The sequence below is a fragment of the Fragaria vesca genome, linkage group LG3 (genome assembly GCF_000184155.1).
Source record: "Fragaria vesca subsp. vesca linkage group LG3, FraVesHawaii_1.0, whole genome shotgun sequence".
Classification (NCBI taxonomy): domain Eukaryota; kingdom Viridiplantae; phylum Streptophyta; class Magnoliopsida; order Rosales; family Rosaceae; genus Fragaria; species Fragaria vesca.
The window spans coordinates 26,211,305-26,227,095 of NC_020493.1; the positions used below are offsets into that span (position 1 = coordinate 26,211,305).

Sequence of the window (15,791 nt, forward strand, 5' to 3'; positions counted from 1 at the left end):
ATGGATGTCATTGAACTCCACTACTTTGTCAGTTTGGTAGTTTCCGAATAACTGAACATGCAGCCTATGAATGTGGTCATAATAACATCTCTATGGGATCAGAGATATACATGAAGATCTTAAACGGACTTTATTCATCCGAATCAAGTGGCTCCAAACCACAGGAGCATGCGTTTGCTAAATGTATTGAAACGCACATAGACTCTACTTGATTTGGAAGGGATATGGTGAATTATGCCTTTGCGTGTTCATTCCGGATTTACATGGACTCTTGATGGATCAAGAGATGCCAATATGTATCAACATCCGAAGAAAAAGATCTTGGGAAGACATGGTCTCGATAAGGCACTCGATGACTGTATTGATGATGATTTTCCATCAATCGGCTTAGGCGCTTTATAACTAGTGAGGCCTACATATACTCCCATGATTAGTCAAGGTCTTTGCTTTAAAGAGAGATCCGTTGTTTTGTCTAAAGCAAGATGACAAATATGTGTTAAGAGATGGAGTTCCCATCTAAGTACAATAAGACGCATCAGTGTACTCAACATAATACGAAAAACTTGACATCTCATTCGCTATGAAAAGTTGTAAAGCTAAGTGTAGCTATGCGCTCACGCAATGCCAATGTAATGGCAGTAACTCCTTTTTCAATACTTAATGGTATGAAAAGTTGAGGCTTATTCTATCCCTACATAAGAAAGACACATCAAAAGTGAAATCAGAATCTGCCAAGTTTCGTAGGTCAACTTCCACGGGACCTACAGGAAATATCACTCATTGAAAAATGGTGAAATTGGTACCATTGGAAAGGTCTATGTGTCTACTTTCCAGGGACACCAACCATTTGATCATACCTATCATATTGAGTGAGTTATGGCCTTTTTCGTAAAGTAGGACGAATCTGTCCGAGAATCTGATTTTGGCAAAACAGTCAACTTCGACGGGATTTTGTGAACATCTCCTGATGAACCAAAATGTGTGTAATATACGGTTGGAAAGCTAATTGAGTCTAGTTTCCAAAACCGTTTACGGTTCGTTCATATGTATTTCTTAGAGGAAGTTACGACTGTTCTAGTAATTGAAGGTCATGCTGCGCGGAAATCTGATTTCCTGCACGAACTTATGTTTTGAGTTCACTAAGCGACCATCTCCTCAAGATCTAAGTGTAAAAGATCATTTGAGGACAATACGGCATGATTTAGTTAATCATTGCCCAATGCCACATTTTAAAGACATGTTAAAAAGCATTGACATACTAAGTTGTTGAAACTTCCGTGATTAGTAAGAATCAGGAAGAGCCCCATGATTGATGTAAAGATCAGGGGGAGGTGCGAACTTCAGGGGGAGTCTAGCACATACATACATGTCACTATCAAATGTAAAGGGTGCGTTGTACTCTTTTTCTCTTACGATCAAGGTTCAGTTTTTCTCCCACAGGGTTTTTTGTGACTTGACGAGGTTTTTGACGAGGCAACAGATTAGCACCATCGGCATATCAGCGCGCGGCACAAGGGGGAGTGTTCTAGGATATTCTCTATGTGTGCCTTGGCCTTATGCCAATAGGATATGTAGTTAGACTAGATCTATGTATTCATATCCTTACCATATTGGTATTGTGTAATTCCCTATATAAAGGGCTCCTATCAATGAATAAGATGATGATTCTCTTGCTATCTCTTTGTCTCTACACTTTATCCTTCATCAAGACGTTAATTTTGATTTTATAACTCACTAATTCAGACGTTAATTCCGTCTTATAACAACATAAATTGCATTTTAGGACATTTTTTCTAAGATTTCATGTTATCATTTAACTATAAATTGGACGAAATTTTAGCAATTGTGTTTGATTTATGAAAATTGAAGACTTTAAGAGGTAAATTTTTAAAAATTAAAAATATAAAGAGTAAAACGATGTTAACCTCAAACCAATAATTGTGGAAATATATATTTCAAGTGTGTGGGCTACTGGGCTTTCAAGGAGCCTGAACCATTTCTTTTCACAGTGCTGGGCCTGAGAAAGAAGGTTACCCTTTTGTCCGTGTGACCGTCAAGAACTGGTGACGAATTTACGAAAGTAGCCAGTCCACGTAGAAAGAGAGAGAGAGGCAAAGACTATAACCTCTTTCTCTCTCCTCTCTCTCGACCCTGCTTCTTCTTCTGGGTGATCGCCATTTTGTGTGTTCACTTTGCCTTTTACTTCTAATCCCACACTCTGAGAGCTCCGGCCTCATTCCCGACCTTCCGTTCCGTCATGACCGTCATGACTCCCGCCCCTATTGATGTACGCCTCTCTCTCTCTACAACCATGCATCTCTCGTCTCTATTTCCTCTAAGCCTCTGTGCCTTGTGGATGTAATTCACGGTTTACAGACCTTGGGCGTTTCTTTCGTTCTCTGTTGCTTTGTTAATCGGATTTTGGTGGATTACTGTGTCAATCGTGCTCTCTTTGTGTAAAAAGGACTGGAATTTGGGATTGTCTAGGGCTTTGCTTTCGGCTTTGTTGTGATTTCGATATTGCTGTTTGAACTGGTGTTTAGGATTTATTAGGGTTTTGTTGGAAATTATTTTTGGGCTTTGAGCCCCAAACTACGGCTCTGATTTTGTTTCTGGCTGTTTTTGTGGTTTCTTGCAGCAACCTGAGGACGAGGAGATGCTTGTTCCACCTTCGGATTTGCCCGAAAACAATCACCAGCCCATGGAAGGTATGCTGATCTGTTCAGCAAGTCCTTGTTTCAAGTGTTTTTAAGTCAAATTGAACTGTTGATAGTTGTCAAATAAACTGTTGATAGTTTTTCGTTGATCACTGCACACAATGTCAATGCTTTATATTATATTTTTGGGTTTTATTGTGTAGTACTGCGAGCATGAAAATGTTGTAACCTATTTCTTTACTTTTGTTGCCTTTGCAAATCATTAGTTGTTGCACAACCGGAAAATGCTAATAATGTGGAGACCCAGCCAGTAGAAGATCCTCCTTCGTCCAGATTTACATGGAGAATTGACAACTTTTCTAGGATGAATACAAAGAAGCTTTACTCTGACATATTTGTTGTTGGTGGCTATAAATGGTATCATAATCATCTCTTTTCTTTTTCTTTTTCATATTGCTGCTTTGCTTTGATATACCTGTTCCTCTTGGGTCTTTGATACATATCTCTTTACTTTGGTTTGGCAGGCGTGTGCTTATTTTTCCCAAGGGAAACAATGTGGATCATTTGTCTATGTATTTGGATGTTGCGGACTCTACAAATTTGCCATATGGCTGGAGTAGATATGCACAATTTAGCTTGGGAGTTATCAATCAAGTTCATAATAAGTATTCTGTACGCAAAGGTACCTCCTTGGATATGTTTTATACAAATCACCCACTGTGTGACTAGTACATTTTTTTTTTTGGACAGAATAACAATGTAATTGTTTAAGCTATAATGAGGGTGTGATTTTCAAGTAATGAGTTTGTGAGCAGTTTGTCAGTTGTGGAATTCAAGAAAGTAGCATAGAATAGATTTCCTTGCTCTTGTTGATATATTAGATTAGATCTTCACTTTGTAGGTTGTTAGAACGTAGCCCAATGGAAGTTCTATCACATTGGACAAACTCATTGCACATTGAGCGTTAGACGATTGGGAATTTCAACACTTCATACATAGCTATGTTTTTTCCTTGCCATTTATTTGCACTTGGTTAGCCCTTGAAATTTTGAACTTCGATAGTCTTTAAACAGCTTCAAGTCATTGGAGTTCTGGTAGCAATAATTTACCGCATTTTTAACTTAATGTTGCCATTTGTACTTATTTTAAATATAAAAAAATTGCTGAAAGTACATTTTATTGAGGCTATAGATATTAATCCCATCCTAGTTGCATGATACAGACACACAACATCAGTTCAATGCACGCGAAAGTGATTGGGGTTTCACATCCTTTATGCCTCTCGGTGAACTATACGATCCCAGCAGAGGTTATCTAGTGAATGATGCAGTTATAATTGAAGCAGAGGTTCTCGTTCGCAGGGTTGTAGATTATTGGACATACGACTCAAAGAAGGAAACGGGGTTTGTTGGGCTTAAGAACCAAGGAGCTACATGCTACATGAACTCTCTCCTGCAGACCCTGTATCATATTCCTTATTTTAGAAAGGTCAGCTGTTTGACTTCTTTTCTACCTCAGTAACTTATTTGGTATGATATCTGTAAAGAAATCACTTTCTTTTGATGAGAAGAGCTTTAATGTCAAACCCTATATATTTCAGGCCGTTTACCATATGCCCACAACTGAGAATGATTTGCCATCACAAAGCATACCATTGGCTCTCCAGAGTCTATTTTACAAACTCCAGTACAGTGACAATAGTGTTGCAACAAAAGAGCTGACAAAGTCTTTTGGATGGGATACATATGATTCATTTATGCAGCATGATGTGCAAGAACTGAATAGGGTTTTGTGTGAAAAACTTGAAGACAAAATGAAGGTAAATGATTTCATTTAACTTAAATTGGTCACTCTTTTTTTTGTTATGAAGAAAAAATATATAATGAGTTTTGGAGCTTTGGAAACTTCTTTTGAACTTTCAGTATTTTTATTTTTTCACTTTGTTTGCAGGGAACTGTTGTAGAGGGAACCATTCAGCAGTTATTTGAAGGTCACCATATGAACTACATCGAATGCATTAATGTGGACTACAAATCTACGAGAAAGGAGTCATTTTATGGTACTGTTTTTTTTAAGTAATATTTTTTGCACGCATCCAGTGGTTAAGCTGTTGTTTTGATGACACTTTTTTTTACATGCCGACAGACCTTCAGCTTGATGTCAAAGGGTGTCGCGATGTATATGCTTCTTTTGATAAGTATGTAGAAGTTGAACGTCTTGAGGGTGATAACAAGTATCATGCTGAACAGAATGGATTACAGGTTGGTAACTCTGTTCAGTTTGCAGGCTGGTAATTGCATGAACTTATGTGAGTTTTTGTTCACTGACTTGAGTAAGATTATGGCTGCACCCATAGACGTCTGCCTTGTGCTCAGTTGCTAACTTAAAACCTACGTATTGTATTAATCTAAATTTTTTAGATTTGCCCATAAGTTATATTAGATAAAACCAGAATCATCAGATTGAATAAAAAACCAGCAAGTCACCAGAGTCCCATTTGGCCATGGCACTGACGGTTGCAAAGTTCAAACCCAATCCCTCTCTCTCTCTCTGTGCGCGTGTGTACGCCGTACTCTACTTTCTTTAACCTTTACATTGTTACTTGGATTGAGTATTCTGTTCAACCAATCTTGGTGTACATGTGCCAAAGGCAAGTTCTCTAGTTTCACAATTATAGTGGAATGTCATGGCTGACTCAGGGCAGAAATTAGTACATCTTAATGTGTAATTTGGACGGCAGAACATAAAAAAAACAGAGAGAGAGCAATGATTGCTGGCTTTGATCTTATAGGCTTATATGATTTTACTTAAGTGAAGGTAAGAATGGAGCTTTCTCTCAAGTATGTAGGTTGCTAAAGATTTGGTAGGATATTCCGCACCTATATAATTGTGACATATCTACTTGATCAAAGTGCTACTGGACTTTATTTGTGGTGGGAATCCAATCCCAGTAAGTCAAATCCTAATAATCAGTGTCATCTGTACTAAAATTTGAGTAAAGAGATTTATATCTAGTCTCCAAAGGAGAAGGTGGACAAAGAAACCCAATCCCAGAAGTCAGATCCTATATTCAGAGTCGTCTGTACTAAAATTTGAGTAAAGAGATTAATATTTGGCCTCCAAAGGAGAAGGTGGACTAAGAAATGGTAACTTACAAAGAATATCATAGATAGGTCCTAGCAATACTTGGTATACATATTTGAAGTTATGACACATTATACTCTTGAATCAAAATAGAATATCATAGACAGTTATTGTATCACGTTGCACTGGAAACAGAAGATAATAGATAAGGCGCATGACTTTGTATGGGTTAAAGATTTTGCCTTTGTTGTTTGCTTTGTGGCTGGACTATGACATCCCATCTTTAACGGGCTAGGGCAGTGTGCATTTGCAACAAGCATGTTTATGTCCTTTCATTTACTGTTATTTAGTTTCTGGCTGTCATGAGAAGCTATTGTTGTTATAAATCAGACTTCTTTGATGACCAGTTTGCACTTCTCATAATATTTTCAGGATGCTAAGAAAGGTGTCCTGTTCATTGACTTTCCCCCTGTGCTTCAACTTCAACTGAAACGGTTTGAGTATGACTTTATGCGTGACACCATGGTGAAGGTTGGAATTCACAGAACTTTCTTCAACATACTCTTTCTATTATTTGTGCATTGTTATCATGAACGCCCTTATTATAGTATGTTTTTGTATTCCTGTACATAACTTAAGTCACTGGACCTGAATCATGCTTTATAGTCCCTTTGTAAGTTAATATACACAGTTGCATCTCCAAATTAAAATTGTATAATTTGACATTTCTGTTGTGCTGAAGTCTTTTGTTTGGGATTGATTCCTATCATCAAATTCATATGGAATATTAGGTACCAATTAGGCAGTCAGTTGGGTGAAGTCTAATTTAGTCATAGTGAGTCTCTGGTTGCTTCATGAGTTATGTACGTCTTAAAGTAATGGAATTCTAAGCACAAATGGTTGTTTCGTTGCTGTGGCTCTTTTTGATTGAAACTAATATGTATGATTAGATTGGCAGTTGTGGTTTTGAATTTTAATCTACGAAACTTGCTTCAATATATATTATTTTTCCTTCAATAACAGTTTAGAGCTCTTAATTTCGCTCTCATTGTGTAGATTAATGACCGTTATGAGTTCCCTTTGCAACTTGACCTTGATCGAGAGAATGGAAAATATTTATCACCTGAAGCTGATAGGAGTGTTCGCAACCTTTACACACTTCACAGGTAATATACCAATAGCTTTACCATCTGTCTTAATCACAGACCATTCTGGTTGAGTAACTCTCCTAGTCAAGCTTTTTAGTGGTTTGCTTTTACAGTGATTATGATTGTGAGATCCACTAAGTAGTGGTAGGTATATGGGAAGGACTCCAGATCCTGCTACTGACTAGTTCAAATACTCATAGTAATGGCTTTGCATGTTTAGTTGAATCCCTTTTTTCTGATGTCAGTATATTTACAAACTAAGCAACCAAATTACTTTTTGTCCTTTAACATCTTGATTCGGTCAAAACTTTTGCTGCAAGGATACTTTGATTGACATCTTGAAACTTCCTGGAGTGCTGTAGTAGTTATTTTGCACACTGGTTGAGTTCTTCTAGATGCAATTTCAAAATTTGTGTCTTAGTTTGTATGTTTGGTATACATGCTTGTTCATGCAAAAATGAAAGCTAGATGATTTTCAATTAATAAGTGCATACCCTTTTTCTTCTTGCAAAAGGGCGCACTATTATTTGGTCAAGGAACAATCAAGTCGATTTATGTTCACATAGATATCTGTGGTTATCTTCTTACCATCCTTAAATAGATAGGAGCTTTTATAGGCTGGGGAAGAAGTTTTCCCCATTCATTTCCATAATTAAATTGATTCACAAACTTGTATTGGGATTGCTTCTTTGTAGTTCTGTAATATTCTTACCATTATGGAATAGATAGGATCATATTGTACTTAGGCATTTGGTGGTTGTTTGCAGTGTATTGGTACACAGTGGTGGGGTGCATGGTGGACATTACTATGCCTTTATCAGGCCGACGCTGTCTGATCAGTGGTATGCATCTGATTCTTTATATTTCTGTCATGCAGCCGCTCAAATGTGCACACTTCATGTGTGTACTTTCTGTGTGTGTGGACAACTTAAAATTGATTTTTATGATTTTACAACAGTAATCCTAGTTGTGGGATTCACATTCAGAAAGTTTCAGAAGCATACATGAATGTACACATTCTCATACTTTGAATCATGGGAAATGCATATAGGATACACATAAAGTAGTTACTCCCATTGCTAATAATTGGCAATTGTTATTCTATTATCATGCCATTAAGATTTGTGTTTCTCAGGTACAAATTTGATGATGAGAGAGTAACGAAAGAAGATATAAAGAGGGCATTGGAGGAGCAGTATGGTGGTGAGGAAGAGGTAAGCATTTCTTAATCTTCATGCTCTATTGCGTCTTTTTTTACCTCCTCAAATATATTCAGTCATGGTCCTACCTGAAGTTCTAGTCGTTTCTCATAATGTACTCGTGGTTTGACAGCTACCACAGACAAACCCTGGATTTAACAACACTCCTTTCAAATTTACAAAATACTCAAACGCGTACATGCTGGTGTACATACGTGAAACTGACAAGGATAAAATAATCTGCAATGTTGATGAGAAGGACATTGCTGAACATCTACGGGTGAGATTTTGTTTTGAGTGCAAAGTTGGATACGTCATGATTCTTTCAAGAAATTTGATACTTGTATATGTACTTGAGATTAAATTCCCGTATCAATCCAGTAAAATTTATTTGCTTAAATAAGAAAAAAAAATGAAATACAAATAAAACAAGCCTATGCTTTCTCTCTCACATATTTAGTGATATTATTCTGTTTCATATTCTTTTTAACAGTTATTATTGAAAAGTTCAATTTTTTCATTTACTTCAGATTGTCATTGTCATATTTAGACACTCTTCAAAATGGTCATTTGAGTGTAAACTGTACATATCTGTTTTATCTATTTACCATATCTCTTATGTATCTATTTACACGCAACTGTTTAGTGTGCATTCTGTTTTAAATTTCTTCTGACAGATAAATCCCAACTTCAAACATTGTCTTGTCTCAGGAGAGGTTGAAGAAAGAACAAGAAGAAAAGGAGCACAAGAAGAAAGAGAAGGCAGAGGCACATCTATATACTATCATTAAGGTTTAGCTGTTCAACCTCTCTTTAAATAGTCTGATTTGTTTGTACAATTGTTTTCTCTGATGTAGTGGCTTGTGTGAGTCCTTCAGGTTGCCCGGGACGAGAACCTGCTGGAGCAAATTGGGAAGGATATATATTTTGATCTTGTGGATCATGACAAAGTCAAAAGTTTTCGTATTCAGAAACAGATGCCTTTCAACCTTTTCAAGGTATGTTCTTGTTCTGTTGGTGGTGTACCAATTTTTACTTGCAATGGTACATTTTTATCTTATTTTCCTCTTGAAATTTTATTGTCAATATGTGAATGGCTTGTGGTTTCTGCCCACTTTTCTTCAAAATATTAGTCATTATATTAAGTCTTCAAAATATTAGTTCAAATTGTCAGATTGAAAGGTTCCAGAATGAAGTCTTGTATGCAATAAAGAAAGTTCTATTAGACAAAGAATTTCATTATAAAGGGAATTGTTGCTTTGCATTATCACATATATGGTGGTATCTTCATTAAATTTAGCGTACTGAGATAGGTAGAAACAATAAACATCAGCTGAGTTGCAAAACATAATATTGTGGACTGCTTCTTCGATGCTAGATTGAATATAAGATTATGTCCAAAAATTGTCCTAGTGGGTATATAATCATTTATTGCCAGTGGTTCGATTAACACATCATCTCACTGTTCTCCTTATTCTTCATAAAATGATCTTATCCAGGAGGAGGTTGCTAAGGAGTTTGGCATACCAGTGCAATTTCAGCGGTTTTGGCTGTGGGCAAAGCGTCAAAATCATACATATCGTCCAAACCGTCCATTGACACCTGTGGAGGAAACACAATCTGTAATTATCTATGAATATTTCTTTTATCTTCTGTTTCAAGTTTCTTTAGTTGATTTCTTTTCGGTTTTTGGTTTTTCTTCTTTTGTTTTGTTTGGGATAGGAATGTTGCTTCATACCTTTTTGAAGCTAATTGATGCATAGCTATTCTTTTACCTGTTACCGCTTGCTAAGACACAACAGTGTGATGGTGACCTTGTTTGCTTCTTTATGGGAGTGAGTATGCATATGGATCAATCCTGCTTCTTCAATCTTTATTTCTTCCCTCTATTGTTAGGTTGGACAGTTGAGGGAGGTATCAAACAAGGTTCATAATGCAGAACTGAAGTTGTTCTTGGAAATAGAGCTTGGACTGGTAATGTTCTCTTGCATCTAAAGACTGAATTTCTCGCCTTGAATGATCTTTGATGCTCTTTATCTGATTTTTCTGCATTCTCATTCAGGATTTACACCCTATTGCTCCACCTGACAAGACAAAGGATGACATCCTGCTTTTCTTTAAGCTTTATGAGCCTGAAAAAGAAGAACTACGGTACTTTGATATCTTTCAATTAGCCTTTCTTGTAATGAGCTATGAAAGATTATGATGTCTGATATTATGCTTGTTTCTCCATAACATCAGTTATGTTGGAAGGCTTTTCGTGAAGAGTACTGGTAAGCCAGCTGAAATCTTGTCGAAATTAAATGAATTGGCTGGCTATGCCCCTGATGAGGAGATCGACCTCTATGAGGTTTGTTGCAGCAACATTTGTTTTAAGAACCTCTTTATAATTTTTAGCCAACTTCTCGATTAGCACTACTACATTGAATCTGTCTGCATAGAGATAAAGGCTTGGATGTAGTGGGTAGGACCTTAGGATCTGGCATATTACATCTTCATGTTGTCATGCGAAGTCGTGGTGTAGTAGTTGCTGGTTTGGTAGCGCACTAGAGTTAGTATTCCAGCTTTTATTGGTGTTGAATACATGCTTTGTGTCCCTTTGACATAGCAACCTAGGATACTACTGTCAAATGATTTGGATTTTGTAGACAGAATCACATATGAAAATCCAGTCTTGTCTGACCTATGAGCTTTGAGTTGAATTTTTCTGATTTCAAGCTGCATATTCAGCTGCTTTGTTAGTAATATGGTATCTGACTGTTGATTTTATTGCTATGGTTGTAAACCTATGATGTCTTACTGGCACTTTAATGTTTAGGAAATCAAGTATGAGCCCACTGTCATGTGTGAACCCATCGACAAGAAATTCACATTTCGAGCCAGCCAGGTATGTTTCTAATATTTTTGTACTTTCATGAACATCTGTTGCTTGTCACATCTATTAGTTTTTGGTCAGTAATTTACTTCTTCTGTCTGTTTGCAGCTTGAGGATGGAGACATTGTTTGCTTTCAAAAACCAAATCCAGATGAAAATCAGTTCCGCTATCCAGACGTCCCGTCTTTTCTGGATTTTGTGCACAATCGTCTTGTAAGACTTTCAAAGCTTCTGTCTACTATATTGGGAACTACTGTGTTTATTTCTTTGTGCTTTTTACTGCATTGGCTACTTTGTGATAGCAGACTCTGCAGAGAAGCTTGAGCTTATGGCCCTACCACCTTGAGAGAAAGCATTTAAAGCAGAAACTTTTTATCCCTTTAAAATTGCCTTGCTTCATGTTTGTTGCTAGTATCTTAATCTGAAATGAGCTGGCTTTTGTGCTTCCTTCTGTGTTGGGAATAATCTTTTTATTTGAAATAGAGCATACAACCCCAAACCCAAGTGGCAATTATAAGCCCAAGAGCTTATGTATTATTGTGCAAGACTTAAAAATGTCCTCGTTATTTCTAAGATGAGAATGCGATGTTACAAAAGTTTGAGGCCCTGTTTTCGAATAGCTGTAATCGTTACAAACTTGAGACTGTCTTCCTAATTGACTATTATGTCTGATAGTCTAATTTTTCCCTATAATGCTCCTTGGTAGTATTATATATGTTCTTGGTGGATGTGTTTTGTATTCAGTTATATATGCTTTGTGGCCACAATTTTGTGAATTCAGGTTTACAATTTTGTGTATTTCACTTACAATTTTTATTTTATTTTATTGTATTAGTTATTTTTATGATGTGATGTCACAGGTTGTTCATTTCCGATCATTCGAGAAACCCAAAGAGGATGATTTCAGCTTAGAATTGTAAGTTTGAACTGTGGTTGATGGTTATGATTATATATATGCCAATGCATTTCTGCTACCAAATGCCCCATATATGATCTTAAGGTGATTCAATATTATTATGTTCTTAATTTTTCTGATGTTGATTTTAAAGGTCAAAACTTCATACCTATGATGATGTTGTGGAGCGAGTAGCTCAACAACTTGGGTTGGACGACCCATCCAAAATTAGGCTCACCTCACATAACTGTTACTCCCAGCAACCCAAACCTCAGCCAATTAAGTACCGTGGGGTAGAGCGTTTGACTGATATGCTGGTTCACTACAATCAGGTAATACTAACAATGCCCTAGGTGAAAAATTGTTTTATAGGTGACTTTTTGAAAATTAGAAGATCACTAATCATACACCAATTTGTGACAGACTTCAGATATATTGTATTATGAAGTATTGGATATCCCTCTGCCTGAATTACAAGGTTTGAAAACCCTGAAAGTTGCATTTCATCATGCTACCAAGGATGAAGTGAGTATGCCTATCAGATATTATAGAGTTATGGTTTGTTAATGTTCAACATGTTTTGATACACTTTTCCTTTAATCAGGTGGTTATTCACACCATAAGGCTGCCAAAACAGAGCACTGTGGGGGATGTAATCAATGATCTTAAAACTAAGGTGAAGGTTTTAGCCTCTTGGCTTGTTGTCAGTGCCACCCACCAAATGATTCAAACCTTCTATTTATAAATGCCTTTGTGTATGATACTTTTATGATACTTTTGTACCATTTTTTGTTTTTGTTCTATTGTGGATTGTTTGCTTTGTCATAACTAGTGTGTCGTACTTTGGATCAGGTTGAATTGTCTCATCCGGATGCAGAACTTAGGTTGCTTGAAGTTTTCTATCACAAGATATACAAGGTCTGACATCTTATCCACTATTGCCATTGTATTGTGTAGCTTAGATTAGCAAGTGATTTTTATTTATTTTTCAATAGCTCTTTAATCGTGCTGTGACACACCTGCAGGTCTTTCCCCAAAGTGAAAAGATCGAAAACATAAATGACCAATACTGGACGCTACGTGCTGAAGAGGTCTTTCCCTCTCCATTTGTACTCCTGGTTGACTTCATGAGTGGTCTATATTGATGTTTACTGTGTTATGTGTAGGTCCCAGAGGAAGAGAAAAATCTTGGTCCTAATGACCGTGTAATTCATGTCTACCACTTCACTAAAGACACTGCTCAGAATCAAATGGTAGATGCAACTGCATATTTAGTTCAAATGTTTTCTTCTCTTCATGATGTCTTATTGTCCTAACTATTTTTGTACTTCCTCAGCAAATTCAAAACTTCGGAGAACCTTTTTTCCTGGTTATACGTGAAGGTGAGACCTTGGATGAAATTAGAGTTCGAATACAGAAGAAATTACAGGTTGCGGATGAGGAATTTGCGAAGGTAAAATCTAAGTTACCTTACCATGATTTCTTGATTTGGTTAAAAGAGAGGCATCTAACAGTTTCATATCTCCATTAATGCATGTTGTGAGTTGACGCGTTGCAATTTTAATATGTATCTAATATTTTAATTTTATCTTTTGCCAGTGGAAGTTTGCATTTCTTTCGCTAGGTCGCCCGGAGTACCTTCAGGACACTGATATTGTTTCTAGTCGGTTCCAGGTGTGTATATTGAACATAACTACTACTCTGTTTCTGTTCTAACTTATATTTCATTTGTTTTCTGTTTTAATTTGAATTTCATCTGTGCTGTCCATCTTCCTATAGAGAAGAGATGTTTATGGTGCTTGGGAGCAGTATCTTGGGTTGGAGCACTCTGACAGTACACCTAAAAGATCTTATGCAGCTAATCAGGTAAGATGCAGCTCCCCGTGAACACATTTCACGAATGTTGGTTTTTCATCACTGCATGTAGGCAAAGTTGTCCGCATATTTGAGGTCAGATAATATTTGTTCTTGGACAGGATTACATTCTGACTGCACTTTGCTATTGTTTGCAGAATCGCCATACATATGAGAAGCCAGTAAAAATCTACAACTAAGATGCAGTGTGCTGACTGGACTTTCTTCATTTCAGAGATGAATTGGGTGATCCTCTACATCATTTGGCTGTAGAAGTTGGGAAGTGGTGAAACGCAACTGTATAGCTCGGAAGCTGTCAGCAAGGTTTGGTGAGTTGATTTTGTTGTCTATGTAATTCTTTATCCCAGTTTGTGGTTGGGGAGGACTTATCCGTAGATCAGTGTTTATCTCCAACCATTGGTCAAAGCCTCTATTGTGTTTTTACAACTTTTCTGGAGGTTCTTCCTTTGGTTGACAAGGCAATGGCCTTCATCAAGCAGTTCAGTGTAACTTTAACAGTAAATAAACAGGATTTTTGAACTAGTTAATGTATACAGGGTATAGTTTGGTCTTTCTCCATGTTTGGTTGTTCTGTTCAGTTTAGGTAGGGAGATGGGGTTGTCCATCAATTAGTTCCTAAACATATGTTTTGTAAAAGTGACTTCTGAGGTACTGCCATTGATGGCTATTCTTAATTTTCACTGTGTAGTACATAGATACACTTTTTCTGCAGAAAGGTTTGTATTTCAGCTCGTCACCTACCAACATGTCGATTTAGATGTTGCTATGATGTTGCTATGTTAGTTGGGATTGAAATTTGGTACCCCAATCATTTACATTGACAAAATTTAGAGATGTTCAATCACATTGGTAATCCAACACAGCATAGATACGTATGTTAGTATTGTCGTAACCAGAAAGAACTGCTTGTCTAAAACTGCCTGTTAGCTACGGTTCATTTCTTCTACTTAATTGCCAATCAGTTTACACCGGCTCTGGCTAGAATTGGTGAGCATGACAACACTGCATCCTCAGTTTACATCCTCAGCTCTTAAATGAATTTGAGACTGATTATCTATGCGACAAAGCCTAAGTTCTAGCTCTGTGAGAAAATTTCTTTTTTTAGTAATTATTATCACATAAAGATAAAATTTAAATCATTAAAGATAAAATTTAAGTTATTAAAAAAAAAATGGGTGTGTGGATTTTACTTCTTTTTAAATATGTTAAATTTAATTTTTTAAAATGACACGAGTGAAATTTTTACATTTAGATCTATAAATAGTTCACTCATTTGTGATACTAATTGAGCTGGCGAAAGACATCGGAAGTTAGTAAAAGAAGTTAGAAACTCATTTGGAACTAACTCATTTGGATAGTCGACGACATTTCGATGTCTTTTAAGAAGTTAGTAAAAGTTAGTAAAAGACATCGAAATGTCATCTACTATCTAAGCTACCAAAAGAAGTGTGCAGTGATCAAGGGAGTTTCCAATCATAGAGAGCAACAAAAATCATTATCTAAAGAACATATGTTTGCTAATTATTTGACCATGATTATTTTTTTTCATTGGATTTTTTTTAATTAACAATGTTTTAACAATGCCACATTAAGCACGTCCAACACTAATTATTTAGTGAACAACTAAGGAGAGGTGTTATAAATACTATTATTTTTGTAGCTGCATGTCCACATAATTATTTTGGGGTCCAATCATTATATTCACTAGCAAGTATTTTCATTATGTAAGATCAAGAAAGCTTGTGAGTTCCAAGTAAGTGACCACTGAGTTACATGAGAGTGACCACTAATCTACAATATGATTGATCATCATATGTATTTCCAACCTTATATAAAGCAGATAATGAAGGATTAAAGACACACCACCTTTCTCCCATTACTCCCTCATGAGTAGGGCTGTCACTCGATCAGTTCGAATCGGTAATGGGCGTTACCAACTTCAAAACCAAAGCTTTCGGTAATGAAATATGACTTTCAATTACCAAACCAAAAGCTTCGATATGAGATAAATCTTACCAACTTCGGATGTCGGTTTTTCGGTATTACCAAACTTCACAA

General features: G+C 36.5%; 1 protein-coding gene across 1 annotated transcript; it reads left to right on the plus strand.

The window, feature by feature from the left end:
* The first annotated feature begins 2,071 nt into the window (after nucleotides 1-2,071).
* LOC101300519 (ubiquitin carboxyl-terminal hydrolase 12-like) lies at nucleotides 2,072-14,475 on the plus strand. The gene is made up of 32 exons (XM_004295086.1): nucleotides 2,072-2,287; nucleotides 2,639-2,708; nucleotides 2,924-3,074; nucleotides 3,182-3,339; nucleotides 3,880-4,145; nucleotides 4,258-4,476; nucleotides 4,608-4,716; nucleotides 4,803-4,918; nucleotides 6,174-6,272; nucleotides 6,798-6,907; nucleotides 7,657-7,731; nucleotides 8,025-8,103; nucleotides 8,222-8,368; nucleotides 8,800-8,880; nucleotides 8,967-9,086; nucleotides 9,588-9,710; nucleotides 9,985-10,062; nucleotides 10,151-10,239; nucleotides 10,330-10,438; nucleotides 10,907-10,975; nucleotides 11,072-11,176; nucleotides 11,824-11,879; nucleotides 12,013-12,190; nucleotides 12,282-12,383; nucleotides 12,463-12,534; nucleotides 12,711-12,776; nucleotides 12,884-12,949; nucleotides 13,025-13,111; nucleotides 13,195-13,311; nucleotides 13,458-13,532; nucleotides 13,638-13,724; nucleotides 13,871-14,475. Exons 1-32 carry the CDS (start codon nucleotides 2,258-2,260, stop codon nucleotides 13,910-13,912), a joined length of 3,351 nt encoding a protein of 1,116 aa, XP_004295134.1. The 5' UTR covers nucleotides 2,072-2,257; the 3' UTR covers nucleotides 13,913-14,475.
* The last annotated feature ends 1,316 nt before the right edge of the window (nucleotides 14,476-15,791 follow it).